Source organism: Thamnophis sirtalis, unplaced genomic scaffold (assembly GCF_051295495.1).
Source record: "Thamnophis sirtalis isolate CommonGarterSnake01/CBP01778 unplaced genomic scaffold, rThaSir2_p1.2 scaffold_8, whole genome shotgun sequence".
NCBI lineage: Eukaryota > Metazoa > Chordata > Lepidosauria > Squamata > Natricidae > Thamnophis > Thamnophis sirtalis.
In genome coordinates, this window is record NW_028261388.1 from 54549638 (window position 1) to 54575704 (window position 26067).

General features: G+C 39.1%; 1 protein-coding gene across 5 annotated transcripts in view; it reads right to left on the bottom strand.

The window, feature by feature from the left end:
- PRDM15 (PR/SET domain 15) overlaps window positions 1-25640 on the bottom strand; it is a 57796-nt gene extending 32156 nt beyond the window's left edge. For 2 of the 5 annotated variants that reach the window (XM_087721689.1, XM_087721688.1), the window contains exons 1-11: window positions 25580-25640; window positions 17574-17610; window positions 11038-11131; window positions 9335-9488; window positions 8125-8371; window positions 6221-6334; window positions 5448-5675; window positions 4002-4149; window positions 3004-3182; window positions 2383-2477; window positions 643-730 (exon numbers count right to left, since the gene is read on the bottom strand). In XM_087721689.1, coding sequence (XP_087577815.1) covers window positions 643-730; window positions 2383-2477; window positions 3004-3182; window positions 4002-4149; window positions 5448-5675; window positions 6221-6334; window positions 8125-8371; window positions 9335-9488; window positions 11038-11131; window positions 17574-17601 — 1375 coding nt within the window. In that variant the 5' untranslated portion in view covers window positions 17602-17610; window positions 25580-25640. The other 3 variants (XM_087721690.1, XM_087721687.1, XM_087721691.1) reach the window with 3 other exon arrangements.
- Window positions 25641-26067: the final 427 nt, after the last annotated feature.

The window sequence follows — 26067 nt, forward strand, 5'->3', positions numbered from 1 at the left end:
ATTTGTTGGAGCAACTTTCAAGTGCTTTATGGACTATTGGGCCATTGCTTTGTGGACTAATCTTGGCCTGCTTGTAGCTGGACTTAATTGAAACAGTTCTGAGTCTTAGTGAAGGAATTGCTGGGGAACAGTTAGTTGTGTGTGTGAGTGAATGGGGCAGCAGACTTGTTCAGCAACCACTGAAATTTTTGCAGCATTGAATGAGTGGTGGTTATGATTGGGCCTCAAAGTTCTGGCTGTCCTGGTACAGCCGCAGTCACATGATCATAATCTGGGTGGTTGGCAGCCAGCTTGCACTTACCACAGTTCTACCTTTCCTGCTGGCTTCCTACAAGCAAAGTCAATGGGGAAGCCAGAAAGGAAAGTTGCAAGTGGCATTGGTAAGTCTCCCTCTCCTCATAAGGAGGTGCTCACTTAATGATCCATGATCCTCACTCATGAATAGTAACAGGGATTGCAAGGATTACCATCGTTAAGCAATGCAATCACGTGACACTGTGCTTTATTACTACCTTGCTTAGCGATCATTGTAATTCAAGGACCATCTGTACCTACTTTTCAATTTTGTTTGTCTTTTCTTATCAGAGAATTAAAACCCAATACCATTTCATATAAATCGGAGTTACCTGATCGTTATCATACCTGTCCTGCAGTTGTGGAATTCTAATGCGCTTTCTATCCGAAAAGCTTTCTCACACGTAGCACATCTGTATCTATATTCACTGTTAACCTAGAGAGGACACAAGAAATATGTCATACTTTATTCTTTTAAAATACAGGTAGTCCTCAACCTATGACCACAATTGACCCCAACATTTCTGTTGTTAAGTGATAAATTTGTTAAATGAGTTTTGCCTCATTTTATGACCTTTCTTGCCACCGTTGCTAAGTAATTCACTGCAGCTGATAAGTTAGTAACCTGTTTGTTAAGTGAATCTGGCTTCCCCATTGAATTTGCTTGTCAGGTTGCAAAAGACGATCACATAGCAATGGTCATAAATATGAACCAGTTGCCGAGCATCTGAATTTTGATCACATGATCATGGGGATGCTGCAATGGTCGAAGTGTGAAAAATGGTCAAAAGTCACTTTTTTCAATGCTGTTGTAACTTGGAATGGTCACTAAACGAACTGTTGTAAGTCAAGGACTACTTGTACTGGTTTTTCATTTGTTTCCATAATAGGACTTTGCCTACAAATAATATCAAGGAAAATCAGACACATTCAAATCAGAAGGAAACCTTGCACAAAGATTTTTGAGGCTCTTTTGTAACAGTAAAGGTCCCAGATTTATATGGAGGCAAAATAACTAGGCATATGGTCTATGGTCCCTGGGAGGATATCACAGTTGGACGATAAAATGGAACTCCCTGTCAAAAAAGAGTGAGAGTGAAAAGCAGAGAGGAAAGGCCATCTATATAAGCCTCCCACATGCAGTAATGGGACTGCCTAGATAGGTTACTTCTCTAATGCTAGGACTTAAGAATAGAGAGAAAAAAGAAAGGATTCAGTCAGTCACTCATGCCCTGGTCATCTCCTGATTGGACAATTGCAATGTGCTCTACATAAAATTATCCTTGAAACGTATCTGGAAGCTTCAGCACATGCAGAGTGCAGCGACACAAGTAATATTGAGTGTCAAACTGCACTGGGTGCTGATTTGCTTATGGGTCCAATTCAAAGTGTTGGTCATTAGTTATAAAGCCATACATGGCATGGGCCAGGTTACCTAAGAACCAGTTTTGCCCCATCCGATCACCCTGACCCACTTGTTCAGGCAGGGAAGGTCATGCTACAGACCTTGTCAGTCAGAGAATTTTGACTGGTGGGGTCAAGGAAGAAGCCCTTTTCTGCAGCTGTCCCTGCATTGTGGAACATCTTATCCTCAGAGGTAAGGAAAGCCACCAATCTTCTGGCCTTCCGCAAAGGGGTCAAAACCTGCCTGTGTAGCGACACCGCCCCCTGTATTAACAATTGTTAATCCACCATCTTAGAATTTTTCACCTTCTGAAATTTTTATGCTTTATACTTTTTTTAAAAAATGATCCTAAATTATTCTGATTTCAAAGATTGATTTTGATTATATTGTACACTGCCCAGAGCCCTTCTCTGAGGGAGATGGGTGATTAAGAATATGAAAAATAATAAGTAAATAAATACATTTTATTTCCCTTTCATTAACAGCAACAAGAAACATTCTTGTAAAATATTTGAAAAAAAAGGAAAAAGAATAGTTTTAAAAGAACTGCAATTTTTCTGCCTTGTCAGCATGGAAAGTGGTTATTTTTTGCAACTTATCTTCTTTCTTGACTTTGTATGAAATTGACCAGTGTCTATGCATAATCCATTTCTGTTCCATAAATGAAGAAGTACCATACTAACCTCATTCCTACTGTGTTTGTATGAAACATGTTGCTTCAAACTCTCTTTTCGACTAAAAAGCTTCCCACATTCCTCACATTTGAATAGTTTGTCACCTAAAGGACCAATTAAAAATACTCATTATTTTTAGAAAGCTGCAAAATTTAGGAAAATGTAATAATACTTAAACCAAAAATTATGAAATGGTTAGGCTAGGTAAAGCAAATCAACTTGATCTCAGGAGGCTTCCAAAAATTAGCAGTCTCTATTTAGCCTGAGATTAGAGAGCCTTTAATTATGAACAGATTGTGCTTTTGTAAATTGTTTAAAAAATTCAATTGTCTGTGGTATATTCCTAGTTACTTAAAGGAGCAGAAATTGAGGATTGCTGAAATTAGAAAATCCATACAGGCCCTGAAAATTCCTTTGTCAAATTTCTCTGAAACAAACAAGTGCTCCTCCTGGTAGTTGACAAATTATTTTACCATTCCTTTATCCTCAGCAATGAATACATGCAGTTGATCTATTTAATTACTGCTTCAGCTTCCAAATGTTCTCTGCTTTTTGTATGCTGGATTAAAGATTTTTTATCCACCAATAATTTGCTTTGTAAAAGAAGAATCCAGCTAAATTGAAATTTACCGTGAGAGCGGATGTGTCGGCTAAGATTGCTACTATTTTGGAACATTTTACTGCAGATACTACACTGATAGACCCTTTTGTGTTCCCCAAGCTGCTTGATCAGCTTGCGTCGAATCCCGTGTCGGCTGGAAAGGATTAAACTTCTCTTAAGGGATACAGAGCTCTGATGGTGAGGAAACCTAACAGATTAAAAAGAAAGCAGAAATGAGCAAAAAAATAAAAATAATCAGCATATATTGGCACTCACTGCTGACTAGAACTAGATTTTCACTCCCAATATATCTGCAGGATGCCATACTGAGAAAAGCTGTTTAGGTCTCCCTGTAGATTATCACAAATGTAAATTGATATTTATATACCTAAATAAACAGATTGCCAATTTACAGGTAATCCTTGATTTACAACAGTTCATTTAGTGACCAAGTAACAATAATGAAAAAAGTGACTTATGACTATTTTTCACACTTACAACAACTGTTTTAGTATCCCCATGGTCACATGATTGAAATTTAGCCGCTTGGCAACTGACTCATATTTTGGACTGTTGCAGTAATCTGGGGTCATGTTATCATCTTTTGCAATCGTCTAGCAAGCAAATTCAGTGGGGATTCACTTAACAAACATGTTCCTAACTTAAGAACTGCAGTGATTCCCATAACAGCTATGGCAAGAAAAGTTATAAAATGGGACAAAACTCACTTTACAAATGTCTTACTTAGCAACATAAAGCTTGGGCTAAATTGTGGTCATAAGTGAAGAACTACTGATATTCACTGTCAGTATAAATATGCCAACTTATTAACTGTCATTATAGGTAACAAGATATTTATTCACTTCTAAGTCCCACTATATTTAGTATGGTAAGATATCTTTTTTCCAATAAGCTTTTTCCGCATGTCCTCCACTTCAGGATCATCATAAGTGATCGATATCTAGCAGAGTTACCATAAGTAAGCAGGACTTAGAGCAGGATTTTTTCCTGTGCAGGGAAAGCTTACTTTGTTAATGAACTCATGTTGTTTGCAGTACTGGGTAGCTTTGTTAACATCAGCTCCATAATTTGATCTTCTGCTGCTGAAGGAATCGCTGTGTCATCAGGTGGGACCTCAGTGATAATTTCAGCCACATGGTCCACTGAGTTCACTGCTACCAAGAAAAAAATCAATGAATTATGAAAAAATAAGCATATTATTTAAAAAAAACCTGATTGAATTTGTTCATCTATACCCAAGTTAACTCAAAGCTGATTCACATATATGTTTACTCAGAAAATAAGTATAAGCATGATTATAAGCTTCATACTATTTTGTCTATAGCACATAGTAGAATTTAGCTAGTTTAAATTCATGTTGTAATTGATACACAGATTTGGCCATTATTCAAATAGAAATGTAGGGATTGCTTTTAATGATGTGTAATCTGGCTGTACATTATAATAGTCCTTTAATTACTGACATTACATTACTATAACATGAGTAGTGACAATAAGGTACAGCACAAAGCCATTTTTAGGATATTTATTTTTGTTAGTTAAGTTATCCATTCAGGTAATTTTATATTACACAGTAAAAAAGGTGAACAAATTGTCAAACATTCTGTGAGAGGATTAAAATAATGAAAATTAATAATAGCTGTACCAGAACTTTTGTCACCAGTCGTGCTATAGTGAATTCCTGCGAGCTGGAATTCAGTATGCAGGGAATACCACAGGTTTTGGAAACAATTTAGCTTTAAAGAAATGTAATTTAAGATTACCCCTTGATACCACTTTAAAAGAATTTCAGAATCCCCAAAGAAGCTTTGAAGTCAGGGGAAAAAAACCAAATTATGGAACTTGCATATAATATCTGTTTCATATGTTGAAGTGGGAAAAAAAGACAGGATACATAATTATAGATTGCCAATGCCATGCCTGTTTTGGTAAAAGAAATTGCTTTGACCAAGAGTCCAGAAAGCTAAAATTAGATAGGTGGAGCAATTATCAGAGCTACATTAAGCCAGCTGCATTTATCCACAAGTTTTGCTATCCAGAGAGTCCATGACTTACAACCATTAGTCCATGACTTACAACCATTGCTCCATGTTATCGAATGACTGTTACCAACTGCCCCATGGTCATGTGGAAGCCAGCAGGGAAGATCACAAGCTGCTGGGATGACTCTCCCTCTTCTACACGCCCTTCCTCAGCTCTTTTGCGCTTGACCCAGCCACTCATTCACCCCAGTGCATCTATTTGACTCTCTCCTGCATCTCCGTGCATTGCCTCATCTCCTGCCACTGCCTTTCTCACAAGTTCTCTAATGCAATTACATCATAAGGTGGAACATGAAGCTCTCCTTGCCCCACTTCTTTACTAATCATTCTAGAACAATTATTTAATTATTACTGTATCAAACATAAAACATAGAGTATGGAGATTACTTTTAACGATTTCCTAGTCTCACCAGTAGAATCTTTATCATCCACAATCACAAGAGGTATTTCTACTTTTGCTCCTTTGGCTTTCCTGCCCCGTCGAGTTTTTTTCTTCATATCCACTTGGGAATTGGCACTTTCACAGATAGTGATGGGTTGATCGGTATGGGTAACTTCCAGAGCCTTCTCTAGATGAACATCCTTTTGATTGCTCTGTGGAACTGTTTTAGCTTGCTCCAAATGACCCTGCCCATGTTCTACAAAGAAAAAGCGATAAGAACCTGCATCACAGGGGAAAGTGGCCAGTTGAACTTTAGAAACAACTAAAAATCTATATTTTAATATCCCCCTCTGAAGTAAACAGTATTGTACTTTCACCCTTTGCCCAAAGCTGAGACAATATCAATACCACCCAAGATATAAAAGACCATGAATGTTACCACCTCCAACCATAACATACAAAACACATTATAAACTTACTCACTATCATATAAATCATCAAATTCTCACTGTTAGAGGATTTTTTTAAAGGCATGATAACCATTGTATGATCTTCTTTTAAATCATATACACCAGCTCTTTGAAATTTAATGAAATTGTCAATAACTGCCTTCAAAATAATCTCTGCTGAAATCTTATAGAAAAATGACTGAGAGAAAATACAAAACTAAAAAAAAATCACCACAAAGCAATTTATGTTTGATAACTCTCATTACATTTGCAATTTTACTTTGTGGGATAATACACAAATATTCCAGATTTATATTGTACACATACACTAGAGATGAAAATGTGCCGATACCTGAAGCATCAGTTCTGGCAGATTGATTATTCTTGGCTAATTTTTTGAGTTTCTCAAAAGAAAAGGCAGCAGGATACATGCTTTTATTTCGTTGTTGGTCACATTCCACCACAGCTAAGCACATATTAAAGAGACCATATTTTTATTAGCTTGTTTTCCCACTTAGCAAATTTCTGTAACAATGCTAAGTGAGCATAGAGATTGATGAACAGTTCTTCACTAATGTCCAAAGCCATCTTCATTCTGGTAATTTGTCATTTATTACTTCAACAATGCTTGCAATTTAAATTATTAGAATAAAATAAAATTCAAGAAATGTAAGGGCAAGGTATACATTTTTTTCTGTTTAATTTAGCAATATTTTTAAAGGTGTACATAGAAAGAGAAAGGAAAAAGAAAATTAGTTATAATCATTTATTTCAAAGGGTTGTGGGATATTTAAATTTTCGGTTGTAAATCAATAACTACATCATACATACAGAAAAATTAGACAAGCCAGGAATATAGAAATGTTATTCTAACATAGTCCCAGTTCACTGTTCATATACAGAGCTAACTACTGTTTTTTGGGTATTAGATGGAGAAGATCAACCCTCATCTAACACACCCATTTTGACTTAAGTGTAAACCAATTAGGTAAAGTTTGTTCAATAAACAAAGTTTTAAAGAATTCTGACAGCATTATGTACAAACATAGCACAGAAACTCAGGTCTGGAGAATATCACACATGCATGATATGTATTTTCTCTTTCTTAACAGAACATAGTATGATAAACAAGATTTAAACAGCAAGATTTCTTCCTCCATTCTCTATGCATTTCTGTTGAAACACAATTCTTTGAAGCTTTGTGTTTTAAAGCAACCAGCTGAAAAGTATGTTAGACTGTATCATGTCCACTCTGGTTTCCTCCTCTGTGGAATAAGGGAAGATGTTAGGGAAAAGGAATATGGATCCTGGACTTTTTTCACCCCTTTTAGAGCTCAGATAAGTGATGGAGGCTAAAGAAGCTCCAACTCTATAAAAATCTATAAAATCTGAAGCTATGACTCTGATCCATAACCTATCAGTCCAAAACAACTCCAACATCAACATCAACTTCAAACTGATTGGAAGTTAGAATCTTAATGATTGATTAGGTGCTATCAAGTCATTTTCAATTCCTAGTAACTACATAGGTAAACTTAACATAGTTCACATAAATAGAGTATTAAACAATACCAATTAGTCTTGGAAGGAAAATATGTACGTAAAGTAGCAGCAGAATCTGAGATAGTTAATGAAATCAAGTTTGTTTAGCCCAGCTAATACTCAGGATCTGGAGCATGAAATATTTAGTGGATCATGCTTTTAGCTCCATGCTCCTTGGATGTGGTTGCTCACGTACACATTGACTATGGATAATTCTCAACAATTAACCTCTCTGAGACACTGATTTATTAAGTTTGATCTCAAATCTTCTGATTATTCCTTGTTTGTGTGTGTGTGTCCTATGTCTCTGTCAAACAAAATAAAACAGGCTACATATAATAGGCTGGGCCCAAACATATTTTGAAAGAAGAGAAACACATTTTTGCCTGCACAAGGGAAAATTAGTATCAAATTGTTTTCATTCTCCTAACTATTGAAATCCTTGTGCCTATCATATTCCATGCCACAAGCACTCTTGAACTTCATCAAAGGCTTGGAGATGGGAAGCAAAGTTCTATTTGTGTTATCTTTGGATCCAATTTAGTAGCCTCCACCTTCAAATAACATGTGAATTGGAAAAAATAATGTTATCAATTTTGATGTGGAGAAGATACCTGCATGAATATTCCCACCCCAGGAAAATATCCACAAGAACCGAGTCAGAGAAAATGCTGTATGGTAGTAAAGAACCTACCCACAAACAACCGAACATACCATTGACAATGCATTGCTTTAGAACTGGCTTTTCCATTTTTTTGGCGTAGAAAGCTGCATACCATACTCTTAACTCAGTTCCCGGTGGGATGTCCCGAGAGGTAGTGAAGTAAATGTCATTATCATGTTGAAAAGCAGTCAGGTTTTGATGCTCATATAGACTGGCAGGTCTCACCATCATCATCCAGTTACAGTTGTCTTCATTAGATGTATCAAAATAGACTGGAGACCCCTCCTTCTGAAAAACCTATACAAAGCCCATATAGAATGTCAATACAAACGTGCTCCTAACAATCATTTTGATAGAGTAACAAACTATACAATGACTCACTTATTTTATTAGAGCTATTTTCTCCAGAAGAAAGATCAAGGTACCTCCAGCATTTTTCATCTGGCCATTTCAAATATATCACACTATTTTATAGTTGTATGCCATGGCACTTCTTAAAAATGAAAAATGTGTCCAAGGTCCCCCTCAAATTGGGGGACCCCTAGAATCAAGCATGACCTGATTCCAATGGGTTCCCTATGTCCAGATAGCACTGTAATGGCATAGAAAAAACAGAAACAACTAGATTTCATGTTCCAGTGATGAGGAAAACAATAACCTGAATTGCTTGGAGTCTTCCTATCTTAAAAGCACCTTGGCTTTCTTTCCAATTCTTGGTCTGAATAAGCTGAATTTGTTTGTTAGCTATTTATACATTATTGCCATTCATTTACTAATTTATTTCACATGGTTTTAATATGTCTTGCTTACTCTAGCAGAAACTTTCACATATCTAACAGTAGGTATTAATTGTCCCCAATACAAATAGAAGGTCTGCTTTGTTATATCTGATTGAAAAGTCTATCTAGCTCACTATTCCCTTAGGAAACTCAAAGGCAAGATATGAGGATGCCTGTTACAATGATCAAAGCATTGATTCATTGCAGGAAGGAAAGCTTTTAAATTCACTACTTCCCTCTAGATTATGAGAATCAAATTTGCTCAAGGCCATAAATAACTTTGTCTTGATTCTTCACATTATCTGAAAGTTATATATAAACAAATGATCAGCTAGTAGTATTAGACTGTAATTCTCAATGAACATAGCAATGCTCATTTAGAAATTATATATCTACAGTATTGAAGGCATCAGATCAGGAAAAGATAGACATATTTTCCAAGTCCTTATAATTGATTGACCTGAATTTGGAATCACTGTACCTTCAGTGGAAATGTTAATTCCTTTTCTAGTTTGGCAACTCTCTTGGATTCAAAGGGACCAAATTGGGTACGCTTCACAAGTTGAGTTATTGCAAAAACACCTTCAGTCCCATCTTCATGTTGTCTGATCTCCAAGTTTGAAGGAAGAGATGATCTAAAAATTGAATATTGTGATGCTAAAACGTATCTGGCAATAGTTATGGAAGAAAGAATTCAACTCTTATAGAATAAACCCAGCATCTTAACATGGATAAGGACAGATTCTATGCAAAAATGTCACATAGCAAAACAATAACTAATACAAAAGAAAAACCAGGTTATACTCTTTGACCTTACTGTATGGTAATGAACAGAAGTCCCATGTGTCTCCTGCTATCTGATCATCTGTCATTTGAAATGAACTGGGACTGAAATTGAGAAAAAATATTTTCTATCCAAAGCCAAAACTGCTCTACCATGTTATTGGAAACAATTATGGGAAAGGCTTGAAAAACTTTCCTGGGAACTATTTATTTTCACACCTTTTTCTATATTATTCTTTCTCTAGAGATCAATCAGTTTTGACTCGAGTTGCACATTTATAACGCATTGCTGTGACAAAGATAAAAACAGAAAGCCTCTTGACACACTAGAAATTATATCTGGTAGTAAGAACTCAAATACTCACAAACTAGATGATTTATTAAAACAAATATCCACTGTAAGTTACCATTTATTTGAAAATTTAACATTGTTATGTCTGACAAGAGAAAACTAATCTTAATGATGTGAGTTTTAGCTTGTCTTTACCCAAACAGGTAAAGACAGATTTCAGTTCTTGGAACATAGTGGTCTTTCAAAATAGGATTTACAAATGTGTAATAGGTAGTCATCGTTTAGTGACTACAACTATGCTTAGAATCTTATTTCACCTTTTCTTTGCTTTACAGACCTGCAAATACAAGACTTGGTTGCAGTGTTAGTTTTTCATCACTATCATAACTGCAAACAATCACTGTCAAGGTAGCTGCTATATAAGGACTACCTCTTCTCCTTATATAAACATGGCTTCTTTTGCTCCCATTTTATGCTATTAATAAAGTGTAATTTTCATGAATCTCTCACACTGCTTTTTCTGCTAAATCCTAGAAAGTTGCCACCTCTCTGAGGTTTCCTTATCTTGATAACCTTCTGAAATGAGAAAGTACAACTTCAAGAATACTACATGCTGTATTCTGTAGCCCATAATACATTTGGAGGCCATCAGATTGGGATGCTTCTTCAATCCTATGAAAAGGTAATTGGTCATGAATTCCCACTTAGCTGAAATTGAGTAGTTCATAACCATTACTTGCTTTGTGATATTCAGAAACTCCAGAGGCTGAAGACACAGATGATGATCATGATGACTATCTAGTAGTTTCCATTTTACCTTTTTTTCAGGAACTCTAGGCTGAAAAGAAGGTGGCTGGCCCAAAGCCACTCAGTGAATTTTGATGACCGAAGGAAGGCTTACACATGTGTTTCTCCAGTCCTTTTCCAACTCTTTAATCACTACACATGCTAGCTCATTTCAGTTGACATTTAGAATTTGATATAATCAACATAAGACCTAGAACATTCTCCATTTAAAATGCAACACCTAAAGCAAAATTCAAATTCAAGTTTGAAATGTTGCCAATTAGGTTTGGTTTACTTCAAAAATGCAATATTGTAAAAGTTACCTTGCTCTACTTAACACAAAGGAGTCTTTGACTGTCACCACAGGACCCAGCTCTGGACATTCTGAATCATGATACTGATTGCAATCTTCACACCCTGGAAGAGACAAGAAAAGTACCCTTTGCTCATATATTGTTAAGTAGCTATACGTAATATTTCAAGTCTTTATATCAAATAATTGTGGCATTTAATAGCTCAAAATAGCCCATTTAATAACAAAAATGTAGTAACAACTTATTTCAACTGATTTCAATTATGCACTTGGTGAAATTATACTGAATACAGAGCTGAGGGAGTGCGGAGTGTCCTGTGATTCGGAGCTGGCAGCGGACCGGTAAACTTTAATTCTCCGAGCTGCCAGCCTCCATGGACGCCAACATTGTTGGCTAATGAAATTGACCACCTTGGACTTGTTTTTTGACGCACTGGGCCCTAAGAACGTCGGGCCCGATTATTGAATGGAGCGTCCCCCCCCTCCCCTTCTATCGGAGATAAGCTTCCTTCCCTCCCTCTTTGGACTCTTTTGATCCTGGAAATGACACCAAGAGAAGCTGTTGAAATGAACACACTTACCAGACTTCTTTCTACTATGGTTAACTCCCCGGTTCTCATCATTGCAGCTGACTCTCGAACTCACTTTACCCCCCCAGCCCCTCCCCCCCTGGACTACACTGAACTTTTCAGAAGAGCCCCCCCTCAAGGTAGGCCCTCCCTTAGGAGAGGGCAAAAGACACCTTTGGACTACCATAAACTGAACACTGTGTCTGTGAGCCCGCGCAATTTTTAAATTTTAAAAATTTTATTTTAATATGGTATGTTGAGTGCATGGGATTGCTTGGGATGATATGAATGATCTCACTTTTATTATTATTACTGTTGTAACTTTGTGTTTTAATCATTTCGTGAGGACTGCTTGAGTGAGAGTTTGGGTATGACTGATTCGGAGGACCTGCCGGGGTATGCGGGGGTCATCGGGGTGGTTTGGGGGACCACAACCACGGGTGAGGGTCGGAGCATTGCGGTCATGACAGGGAGAGGCAGATATGGCGGGGACTTTAGGGCAGGCCATCATCGGGGAAGGAGGGCTCGCTGTGTCATAGAGATCCCTCCTTCCGGCCCTAGGAGTCCCACTCCAAGGTCAGATGGCGCGGGTGCTCAGGACCCTGGTCTCAGGCTGCCAGGTCTGTTGTTCATAAGGCCCCCCTCATCCGGGACTTGATAACTGATGAGGGCGCAAACCTGGCATGTATTACTGAAACATGGCTGGGCCCGGAGGGAGGAGTCCCCCTCGTTGAGATGTGCCCAGCCGGATTTCAGGTGCTACACCAGCCGAGAGCCCAGGGAAGGGGTGGCGGTGTGGCTATTGTAGTCCGGGAGTCTTTAGTACCTCGTAGGATCCCTGCTCCGGAGCTTGTCGGGTGTGAGTCCCTGCTAGTGAAGCTGGACCTCAAGGGTCAAGTGGGTCTGCTGCTTACGTACCTGCCTCCCAACTACGTTGCAGCAGCCCTCCCCTCGCTCCTCGAGTCAGTAGCCAAGCTAGCGGTTGAGTTCCCTAGACTTATAGTTCTGGGGGACTTTAACTTGCCTTCGCTCGGTGAACACTCTGATGGAGCGCAGGAGTTCATGGTTTCCATGACAGCCATGGGCTTGACTCAAGTAATTCGAGGCCCAACTCACTCAGCGGGTCACACGCTTGACCTCGTATTCCTCTCGGAGCAGTGGAGTTACGATCTTGGTCTGAGGGGTAATGAGATCATACCCCTGTCGTGGTCAGACCACTACCTACTGAGGCTAGACTTCCGGAGGCCAAACCCCCACCGTAGGGAGGAGGAACCGACCAGCTGGTTCCACCCCAAGCGACTGATGGACCCTGTTAGGTTCCAGACGGAACTTGGGGTTATTCCTGATACCCTTGCCCACAGTTCGGCGGAGACCCTCGTCGCTGCCTGGCACTCGGCAGCTTCGGAGTCTCTAGACCGGATTGCGCCGCTACGGCCCCTCCGGGTCAGCGGCCCCCGGAGGCCTCCTTGGTTCACTGAGGAGCTCCGGGAGGTAAAGCGCCGGAGGAGACGCCTAGAGCACTCGTGGAGGTCCGATAGGTCCGAGTCGAAACGGGCACTTTTAACAGCATGCACCAATTCGGACCTTAAGAACAGCAAAACAGCAAAAAGAACATACATTGCCTCCTTGGTAGCGTCCGCCGAGTCCCGCCCAGCCGCCCTGTTTAGGATAACCCGCTCCCTCCTAAATAGGAGGGAGACGAGGGACCCCCTACAGGGTAAGGCTGAGGAGTATGTCCAGTTCTTGGCGGACAAAGTTGCCCGGTTTCGAGCGGACCTGGACTCCACCCCAGTAGATCCAGTAGAGACACAAGGAGAAGACTTGGCAAACCATCTCTGGGTTGAGTTTCAGGAAGTTGCCTCTGGGGATGTGGACAAGGCTATGCGAGCTGTGAGTGCCTCCACCTGCATACTGGACCCGTGTCCCTCCTGGCTGGTTGCCAACAGCAGTGAGGTGACACGAGGCTGGATCCAGGCGGTTGTTACCGCTTCTCTTCGGGAGGGGTACTTTCCCACCGCGCTCAAGACAGCGGTGGTAAGACCCCTCCTGAAGAAACCGTCTCTGGATCCAGCTGTTCTTAATAACTATCGTCCAGTTTCCAACCTCCCCTTTGTAGGGAAGGTTGTTGAGAAGGTGGTGGCTCTCCAGCTTCAGCGTACCTTGGAGGAAGCTAACTATCTTGACCCCTTCCAGTCTGGCTTCAGACCCGGTTACAGCACAGAAACCGCTTTGGTCGCATTGACTGATGATCTCTGGAGAGCTAGGGATGGAGGCTATGCTTCCATCCTAGTTCTCCTGGACCTCTCAGCGGCTTTCGATACCATCGACCATGGTATCCTTCTGCGACGACTGCGGGAGATAGGGGTGGGCGGCACTGCCTTGCAGTGGTTCTCCTCCTATCTCTCGGACAGGTCGCAGTCGGTGTTGGTGGGGGGGGCAGAGATCGTCCCTGAGGTCCCTAACTTATGGGGTGCCACAGGGGTCGGTCTTATCCCCCCTACTATTTAACATTTACATGAAACCGCTGGGCGAGATCATCCGAAGGCACGGGATAAAATACCACCAATATGCGGACGATACACAGTTGTATCTGTCCGCCCCGTGCCAACTCAATGAAGCGGTGGACGTGATGAACCGGGGTCTGGAAGCCGTTAAAGACTGGATGAGAGCAAACAAGCTGATACTCAACCCAGACAAGACCGAGTGGCTGTTGTGTTTTCCTCCCAAAAATTTGACCAACATACCATCACTCAGGCTGGGGGGACAAAATTTACACCCCTCAGAAAGGGCCCGCAACTTGGGAGTCCTCCTGGACCCACAGCTAACTTTTGACCACCATCTCTCAGCTGTGACCAGGGGGGCATTTGCCCAGGTTCGCCTGGTGCGCCAGTTGCGGCCCTACCTGAATCGGGAGGCCCTCACAACAGTCACTCGAGCCCTTGTGATCTCTAGGCTGGAATACTGTAATGTGCTCTACATGGGGCTGCCCTTGAAGAGCATCCGAAGACTTCAGCTAGTCCAGAATGCGGCCGCGCGAGTGATCATGGGCGCACCACGGTTCGCCCACATAACACCGATCCTCCGTGAGCTGCACTGGCTACCTGTTGATCTCCGGGTGCACTTCAAGGTCCTACTCACCACCTATAAAGCGCTCCATGGTAGTGGATCTGGCTATTTGAGAGACCGCCTTCTGCCAATTACCTCCCTGCGTCCCATCAGATCGCATAGAGTTGGCCTCCTCCGTATTCCATCCGCCAGTCAGTGCCGACTGGCGACTACTCGGAGGAGAGCCTTCTCTGTTGCGGCTCCGACACTATGGAACAATCTCCCCGTGGAGATTCGTACCCTCACCACCGTCCAGGCCTTCCGCACAGCCCTCAAGAACTGGCTAGCCCGTCAGGCCTGGGGATAATCTTATTTTGCCCCTCCCGAATGCTGAGTGAATGTTGAGTTTTACTGGTTAATTATTTTTGTGCACTTTTCTTTTGTATTGTGCTACACTCCCCTTCCTTTTGGATTGTAAGCCGCCCTGAGTCCCCTCAGGGAAAAGGGCGGCCTATAAATGTCTAATAAATCCAAAATCCAAATCCAAATTTATAAACCATTTCTATATCATATATAAAAACACATTTTCAATAAATGTGTAACAAATGAACCTTATTAAGAATACTCTAGAGAATGGGAGAGAAACATGTTACATTAAAATGAGAAAATAATTTTAGAATTTTAGATCAATGGGGTTCCATTAAAATTTAGGTGTGTGAATCTGGGCTGGCAAAAATCCTAGTCAGGAATCCTTGGGAATCTTGTTAAAAAGAATGGATGCTGGGATATGAAAATCATAAAGAAAAGGATGAATTCCATAGGACAACTCTACCACACCAAAATTTGGAAATAATACCATGCATTATTTCAAATGTTACAAACTTGCAACACAAATACATTACTTTATATTTATAACCTATGACATTTTTCATTATCACTATTGAAACAAAGGACAGCTAAGTGTCTAGGCAAAACAAAACTACCACTGCAACCTAGCAAAGTAGATATTAACCATGGCTTAGCAGTTGAATCAAAGATATATATATATATATATATATATATATATATATATATATATATATATATATATATATATATATATATATATATATATATATATATATATATATATATATATATATATATATATATATATATATATATATATATATATATATATATATATATATATCAGACCTGCATTGTTGTGTTTTAGGCAGTTCTGCTCCCTAATAGTATATCCCTAAGTATTGTCATTTATGAATTATGTCTCACATATATCTATTTACCTTGCTGATAAAATGCAAAAATTACTATCAGTAATACACAATCAATAAATGAATAGTGTACAAGTTGTCTTTGTTTAGCAACTGTCTCATTTAATGACTGTTCATTGTTACGATGGTGGTTAAAGCTGAATGGAGCAAAGCACAGGGATATCCTCAATGAAAAGCTGTTCCACAGAGCTCAGGACCTCAGACTGAACAGAAGGGTCACTTTCCAACATGACAACAATTCTAAGCATGCAGCCAAGATAATACAGGAGTGTCTTAGGGACAACTGTGAATGTCATAGGGTGGCCCAGCCAGAGCCCTGACTTGAACCCTATTGAACATCTCTAGAGGGACATGAAAATGGCTGTCCACCGACAGTCGCCATCCAACCTAACTGAGCTTGAGAGGATTTGCAAGAAAGAATAGCAGAAAATCCCCCACTCTAGGAGTGCAAAGCTTGTTGCTTGCTACCCAAAAAGACTCGAAGTTGCAGTTGCTGCCAAAGGTGCTTCAACAAAGTACTGAGTGAAGGATCTGAATACTTATGCTAATGAGATATTTCCATTTTTCCTTATTTTAATAAATGTAGACATTTCTAAAATTCTGTTTTCACTTTGTCATTATGGGGTACTGAGAATAGATTAATGAGAAAAAAACAAACTTCAACAACTGTAAAATCAGACTGCAGCAGAACAAAATTGACAAAATGAAGGGGGTCTGAACATTTTCTGAATGCACTGAATGTAAGAGACCTCACTTTCATTAAATTTCTCTTTTGTAAGCTATTTGGGGACAAGGGCTCTGTTTACAACATAGAACTATTTAAATCACTACTGTATGGGAATGAGATAAACCTGAGACACAGGATCACATTCAAAGGAGCTAATAGCATGATAGCATTCCTTCCAGCACCCTGCATTCTGCTTTCAAGAACATAAATACTAAATAAAAATAACACTGAAAGAAGTGAGGCCATCCAATTAGAGAGAGCTGAGTCTTTCACTTGTCTACATGGAAGAAAAACGAGCTATCAAAAAAATAAACTAGCACCTGTGTAAAATAGCCTGAGTACAATACAAAGGCAATGAGTTAAAATTGTTGTTTTATTGCCACAGAAGAACAGGTAGTCCTTGACTTTTGGCCATAATTGAGCCAATATTTATGTTGCTAAGTGTGATACTTGTGAAGCGAGTTTTGCCTCATTTTACAATCTTTCTTGCCACAGTTGTTAAGTGAATCACTGCTGTTGTTAACTTAGTAACACGGTTGTTAAGTGAATCTGGCCTCACTATTGAATTTGTTTGTCAGGTGGCTTAAAAAGGTGATCACATGACCCTGGGCCACTGCAACTGTCATAAATATGAAGCAATTACCAAGCACCTGAATTTTGATTACATGACCATTTGATTATGGGAGGCTGCAACAGTCATATGAAAAATGATCATGTCACTTTTTTCAGTACCATTGTATCTTTGAATGGTCACTAAACGAATGTACAATGGTCGTATGTTTGTAAAGTTGAATGGTTGTAAGTTGAGGATTACCTTCCTTCCATTTACTCAATTAAATGACTAATATAGAAGAATAGAATGACACATTCAGTTTTAACCGCACAAAAAGTCATAGCAATGATTTATTCTTCTTTCTTGAGCACTTACATATAAAATCGCCACCTTCTTCAGCCATTTCTGGTATCTGCAAAACCAAAAGGACAGAAATATCAATCAGATCATTAGAATGTCTTCCATAAAATTAAGTCATCTTAAAGCTCACTAATTTTCCTGCCTTAAAAACAATGTAAAGCAACTACAATAACAAAGAAATGTTAATGGATAATATTTAATGATACATACAGGTGTGTTGTACTAGTAAAAGTAAAATGGACAGAAGCATTAATTTGTGAGTTGGGGGGGGAAGGAGAGGGAATGTTAGATATCCTTTTAACCGACTTTCTTTTAGAATATGTTATGAAGATGCAAAGTTATGGCAGATTCGTTGAGACTGAAAAAAAAATGCCAGTAGGTGGTTGTGTCCTTAAAACCCTAATTAAATGAAAATTGTGGTACAGTGATAGTAAAATACATAAATTCTAAAATGTACAACTTAACCTGAATGAAATATATGTAATGATCATGGAAGAAACACACAAAATGTACTTGTAACCAATTGACACGCTTTCTACAAGATGTAATGAAAGATGATTCCTTTTTTTGTGTGTTTTTCTTTAATAAAAACAACTTAAAATTTCCTTAATTTCCTTTTCCTTAAAAACAACAACAATGTACAGCATGAATAAAATGAAGCATCTGCAATGATATACTATCTCTGATATTTTATTATCTATACTCGTGATGGCCAACCTTTGGCAGGTGTGCCAGCTGCTCTTCTGGGTTTAATCTCGCACATGCGCACTGGCCAGCTGGCCGCTATGCGCACGCACACCAGCCAGCTGCTCTCTTCCAGGTTCCAGGGTGTGTGCTTGGCACTTGGTGCCAAAAAGGTTAGCTGTCATTGATCTATAGGCTTATATTAAGGATTGTCTGAATTACTAAGAATTCCAGAAGAAATACTGTTTCCAGAAAGAAATATATGTATATCACTATGTACACCAATGGACCAATGTTTATGTTATTTTTTGTCCATAATACAAAACTCAGTTCCATGTGTGTGACTTACCAGCCATGTTACCCATGTTAGTTAAAAATCACATCTTGAATTGAATTGAATACTTTATTTGGTCAAGTGTGATTAGAGACACAAGGAATATGTCGTGATATAGTCAATATTATGACCTTCATTATAGATATAGGAATTGCTGAACAGTGGCATATAAATTTAATAAAACAAATAAGTGAAGAAATGAATGAATAAATAAGGAGCCATGTAACTTTCAGACTTCTAATGTCTTCCAATGCCTTTTCTTGACTCCCAAGATTTCTAAGCATTTGTGATGCAATCTACCAATTCTTTAACTGGCAGAAATGTATGCTGACATTTGTTCTAATTACTGAGCAATAATGCATTGGAGAAAAAGTAAGGGATAAGGAATGTCACTAGATTATTTTTAGATTCAGATTTGACACTCTTTAAGTGCTCAGTCCATGTTCAGAAACATTTTGCTTCATGTGTACAGAGAATATTACTTTAAAACTGAAACACTTAAAAGAGAGTTGCTTTAGCCACTAACTAGGATTGTTGTATGTCTACCTGCTTCCCTCTCAAAAACTTGAAGAGGTGTGGACTTCAACTCCCAGAATTCCCCTGCCAACAACTTCAATTCTGAGAGTTGAAGTCCACACCTCTTCAAGTTGACACGGTTGAGAAACACTGCTGTAAGGATACTACAAAAAAGATTCACATGAAAAAAGGGTCAAATTTGACAACCTTACAGAGGTTTAGAGAAGCATCTTTTCTCTTTGGAAAAAGTAGGAACATTTGGTAATCCTCCTGAGAAATATATTCTTGCATAGGGAAATGTCAACAACAGGTAACCTGGCTGAAAAACACATCCTCTCTACCCCATAAGCTTTCAAGAACATTTCCAAAACCACATTTCATAATATTTAAAACCATGTTATTTAAAAAAAATGAAAACGATATATTTCACAATATTGTTTAAAACAAACCCTTGGGTGTAACATCTATCTCTGCTGCAACAAAAGGATACCACACCTATGTCTAAAGTGACCCAAAAACCCTCCCAGATTTATTTAGCAGACAAGTGGCTAAAAGTAGTTAATTACAAGATAGATTACCGTGCAGGTCAATTCAGAGTGTGCAATCCAGTCCTTTCACAAAACATAAAATGTACATTTATTTTAAAAAAAACTCACGTGAAGAAAAATGATTTAATGCAGAAATTAAAAATAAAGGAGAATATTTGTCACTCAGGGTTGAAATGAGGGGGTGCTCTCTCAGCTTGCTTTGTTTTCTTGCAGATGTTTCATCACCCAATGTAGGTAACATCATCAGTACTATTAGCACTAAGAAAACAACCAGATTCAGAGAGCACCAAAACCCCACAGAAAATAAGAGAAGGAAAGGAATACATCATAAAACTCTAGTGCTCATTAACAAATTGTTTCTTGTTTATTAGATTTATATACCACCTTTTGTACAAGAGCTCAAGGCAATATATACAGTACACGACACAACTGAGATAGGTTTGGTTGACAAAGAGTGACTCGCTCAATATTGCCCAGTGAGCTTCTGCAGCTGAGAGTGGGCTGCAACACAGGTCTCCACCATGTCCTAGTCCAGCACCTTAAACATACCACACTTTAATATTTTTAAACTGCTTTTATGTAAACCGCCTGGAGTCCTTCGGGATTGGGCGGCATACAAATCTATTAAAATTGACAAATTGACACTTTTCAAACAAATACAGCTGTGCAAAAAGGAACAGTTCCATGTTTAATTTACTTTTAGAAATAGGTGTGAACTTCTTTAAATACCCTTTACTATTACTACATTTACTGATCTGGATAAAAAAAAACCAATTCAATTCATTTTAATAATCTAGAAAAAACAACTGATCAATAGAGCTATTCATCAGTCATATTCCAATGGAGCTAAATTGCTATATGGGCTGCTAAGGATATTCTTTGCAATCCAAATAACACTGGAAAATACTGTTGTAGATTATTAACAAGAACTGACAAGATAAGTGTTTCCCATTGCATGTATGCCCAATTGATATATTAAATGATATAAAGCATTATTCAACGATTTCACACTGGCTTACTAAAACCCAGGCTGAAAAAAATGGATCATTGCATAAGACTTAATTCTCCAGAGAAATCTTTAATGGTGGGAAAAGCAGAAGCAAATAGAAGATGGCAACATCAGCAAGATGGATGGACTCAGTTAAAGTGGCAATGGGTACATCATTTTAAGACCTGAAAACACTAACATAGGGACAGACTATCATGGAAAAAAATCTATCTGAATTATCACTAAATTACCACTAACTCAATGGCATGAAAATTTATAAAATAAAATGGTCAAATTATCTGATAGAACTGGCCTTTGAAATTAGTTCCAATGCTCCAATGTCTAATCTTTAAACCAACATAAAAACATTTTGCTGGAGAAAGCTGGAAACGTCGCGACAAGACCGGTTGAGAAATAGCAGAGCTGGATAAACCATTGCCAGGGGATCTTTGGGTTGGAATCGTTCTGGAGGAACGGGGAAAAAGGAGAGACATCTTAAACAACTAAGAGGAACCAGCAGTTCCTCATCAGGTCAAGGATAAAGCTCTCCAAAACTGACAGAGGGAGTGGCGGCCATATTCAAATGACCACTTCAAAGTGGGGGCCACTGGACCAAGCTGTTTGAGCAGGAGCGGTGTCAGAATAGAGTGTTGGATTTGGGTGAGAGAGTGACCAACCCAAAGGTAAAGAAATTTTAAGTTGGAATCTAAAAAGAGACCCGGAGGGGAACTAGAGGCTAATTGGCAATTGGAAGTTTAATGGAGGAAGAAGGACAAAGCGGAGATTAAATCGGAAAGCTCTAGAAGATTTCTGTTCCCAAAAATTGAAGTTGGAGACATTAAAAATAATTTTAAAAATTCAGGGGGAGGGGATTCCTTTCTTTCTTTTTCTACCTTTTTTCTATTTTTTGAGAATTAAAAGTGGAATTTGACAGCTTTTGACAGCCAGCTGATTAGAATGTACTGTGGGGAGGGAGACATCTCTCCCTCCCCACAGTACAGTGAGAAGAGAATACTACAACATCTAATAGAGGAATAACAGAGAAAGGAACAGCTGCAGAATTTGACCTTGACTATAGCAAAAGATACTCTGAAGATACTTTGAAGTGGTGGGAACCATCAAGGAGGATTTGCTTTTGTAACAGTGTTGTGGATTTGACTTACTATTGTTGTGGAAGGGGAAAAAATAAAATACTCAAAAGTGGACTGGACTCGACTAAAATTGGAATTGGACTTTAGAATTTGGAAACAAAAAGGAAAAAAGATCAATGGACTTTAAGTTTAAATAAATATGATATAGCAGAAAAATCTTAAACAACTTACTAAATTATCCAGGCAGGCACTATGGAACTTTGGATGTATGATGAATTACTTGACATGCTAAAAAATGCACATGAAACGTTAAATGTAAAGAAAAAATAGAAATTCAGAGGGAGCATCTAGATCAGGGTGGAGGAGAAAAGGCGATAGAAAAGGGACCAAATGAAGAACAAGAAGATACTACAGAAGAAAGGAGGACTGAAAAAGAAAAATATTTAGATGATTGCACTGGGATTTACAGGGGCACACTAAAAGTAGACAAGGGGCAATTAGCCCCCAAAAAGGGAAAACTTTTTTTGCATAGTTTACATTATTTTATTTTATTTTAAACTGTAAACATCTACAAATTTCTATTATTTCAGCAGGGTTGATTCCCAGACATGTTTTATAGTATTACGAATATAACTATGAGCACTTTTTTCTGAAAAAACATATGTATGGTTGTATTGCTTAATTTTTAGAATTTTCATAGTGCTATCCTATACATACCTCAATTGAAAAAAAATCACTAAATTCAGTGAAGCTTGCTTATCAATATTAGAGTAACAGCTATATTCTTTTACTGTTTTAAATAGCTATATCTTTGCTAGCTTTTGGCAATCATTATGTGCTTTCACATGGGGGTGAGAGCTCTGAGTACTTATTTAATTCTTACAGTTTTAAAAGTTAGTTTTATAGTCAGATGAACATTCTCTGAGTGGCGTAAAACCACGATACATGAATACTCAGGAATAAATCTTGGACTCCAATGGTAGAAACTGTATCGGAGGCTTCAACCAGTAGAATTGCAAAAAGAATGTTGAACTGCGGTTTTAAAACAAACCTTCTTAATTCTTAAGACAGATAAGCAAAGGATCGAAATTGCTCTACTTATTTCATAGCATACATTGTGAGAATGAAGGGGAAAGAAACTACTATTCAATCTTATAAAGTCACACACCAACAAAATGACAAAAATAAGATTAATATATTTTACAGAGATATAGAATATCTGTAAAAAAAATCCTAAACCCTTACATACTTATGAAAAAAATGGTTCTGTTACCTTTTAAAATACTATTTTCAGACACCAAAGGCCAAATTCCAATTTACTATAAAAAGTAATGATAGTCACTGCAATGCTGTCGTTGAAAAATAATAAATATATATGAATAATAACACCAACTAAAGAAATAACATCAGTTGGTGAAAATAATTCATATCTGCACTAATCTGTTCAGGGGTATATTATTCTTCAGGATAAGTGAGATCAAAATCTAATACATATAAAAACACAGAAGATCATATCGTGTCATAAGTGAGTGTTGAGGAAAACAGATGGCCATCTGAAGGAACTGTTTAACATCAACTCTAAACATTGCAGGGTTTAAATGATAAACATATACTATAAAACCATTTGCCGAATCAACAATTTTTAATTCATTTATATTAAAAATTAGATGAAGTGTGGGTGGGAGATGACAGATTAACATATGAATTCATACTTGAATTGATTCCTGCCCCAAATCCACTTCATGTCTTACAGTACTCTCTCCCAGTATTTAAGATTGCCTTAATTTCAAGCCTGAACAATGCCTTTAAAATGTAGTCCTTGGTTGCTTGTATGAATGTGACACAACTGACCCCTACTGGCCCCCAGAGATAGTTACTAAAATTGTGTTACCCATTCATATTGAAGAAAAATGCAATATTTGACAATATTGCTTCAGTGATTTAAAAAAAATGCCATCCCATTTATAACCAATACCAGTACAGTACAGTAGGTAGAATGTATCAATGCAACTGAGTGGAAGAAAGAAAATTAAAACTATACTCACTTACCTGGAAGTAAATCAAGTTAACAAATTTAGTTCCAAGTTCTAATTTAGTTCATTTACAGAATAGTAATTAGGTGAGATTTTAGCAGACAATTAGTACTTTAGAAATGAGATAGAAGTAAAGTGCTGCAATAAAATGAGCTATAGGAAAAATTCTAGAAAATGTGGGATATTATCTTATACCTTTTAAGATGAAAACATGTCACTGCAAAACCAGAGTTAAACTTAAAAATAAGTCTGAAATAAAAGCATACAGTATGTTCTGCTAAAACATCATATAACTATAATTAAAAGTGTCCCTGTCCAAATGTCATTCTTCTGATTCTTCCAAAGTACATGTAGTACAGTATATTTACTAAGTTTCGTCAGAAAACAGTGAAATATGGCCCTAAATACAAGCAAGTAGCATAAAATATGTCCAAGCAGTACAGTCCCTTGGAAACACTTCTGCTGATCTTTCATTATTTTAATTTTGAAACACAATCAGTGAGATTTAATGGTGATTGTGGAATTCTATACAGTACACATATACTAGTTGTTCCACTCAATACTGTACGCTGAACTTGTCTTAACATGCCATTCAGACACTGTTTCTCCATATATCAGTCTTGCTAATAAATCTGTATTCACTAACTCTATTATAGAGGAAGAAATGCTTACTACTCTGAAAGGAGATTTCTGCATATGTTTAATATTAACCACACCTTAAGAACTATTAAGTCACCAGTGATTAGTACAGTATTCCACTTCTTACTGTTCAATCATAAGAGTGCAAAGATGGTAAAAATATGTGCTTTGCTTAAGGTTTCAAGTATTCTTTACATGGTTTCCCTTATCCATGCAGTAGGTGCTTGGAGTTACTTTGCATACGGCGCTTAAAAGCATGAGATAGTATGTTCGGGTGATCAAATTCCTTCATATGAAGTTCGAGAATAAACTTTTGCATTAGAGAGACAGAGGTGGTCCCTTCCGTCTGGTGGCTAAGAAAAAGCCCTTCATGAATTTTGGAATAGGCTGTGGCAGAATGGAACAGGTGAGTTTTGCAGCAGTTAAAGCGCTGCATTCCAGATGTGGTGCGGTTCTGTTCTTATGCTGCCCGAGGCAGAGACGCGATGCCTACAAGAGGACGAACGCTGAGTCCGACCCAGCCAGATTAGAGAGCGCCTGGCTTTTTTCTCTGCCGATGATTCGAGTCTTAAATCCGGGCGAGAGGAGGAGGAAAGGAAGGATCCGAGGCGGCTCCGTCCTCCTCCTCCTGCACACGCCAAACCCCTTGCCCTTACTAGGCTGGCGAGTGGTACCCACAAAGGCCCATCCCACCGCCGCTCGCTGCACGGCTCGTTTTGTGCCTCATTCCCGCTCCCAGGTTATCCCACCCGGTTCTAGCGCGGGATTGGGAGAAAAACAAAGGGCGGAGGAGCCTCGACAGCCGAGAGGGGCGGCGGCGGGGGCGGCAGCAGGCAAGCCCGTCACCTCCACTCAGAGAGGTAGTGGCTTGCCTGGGTCGGGCCGGGCCGGGGATCCGGGAGCGGCTCCGCCGGGTTTTGCTTCGGACCCGCCTCACCCTTTTACAGTGCGCGCGGCCGAGGGCGGCTGCTGCCTGTAACAAAGAACAGGCGGCGTGGAGGACCCGAGCGGGACGGAGGGGAGGGAGGAGCAGGCGGCAGCACGGGAGGAGAAGGTACCCCGCCGCGCCGCCCTGGGAAACTCCACGGGTGGAAAAGGGCTCACCGGCACTGGGTCCTGCGCACGGGGCAAGGAGCAGTTCCTGGAAGTAAGAGAGAGACGCGGATCAAGGCGGGGGCTTGGCATTACCTGTTTTTGGAATGTTGATACCCGGATCGAGTCCGGACTCCAGGTTCCGATCCGAGCCGGAAGCCACGCGCCACCGGAAGCTAATGCGTGGCGTCGCAAAGCATCATGGGAATTGTAGTTCGGGGCGTGATAAAGTTGGGTTGCTCGAACCAGATAGACGGAAAAGTTGACAACTGTCAGCCAAGCTGACTGACAGCATAGAAAGGAAAGGGGAGAATTACTGCCTTAGTAGCTCCTGTATGGACATTAGCACTGGTTCGATTACAGCCATTCCATATCGAAGTCCGAGAGAAATGAGGGCATTAACAGAATGCGAAGGCACAGACTTGGCAATAGAAGTGGATTACTAAAAGCAGTAGAATTAATAAAAGCTGATTATGTCCAACTTTTGATCAAGCAGATGACTGTGATGAAGCTAGTTTGCATTAATGCATTTCCTTCAACTTAGCAGTGATTGTCACTATCATTGGAGACTTTTATTTTAAAAT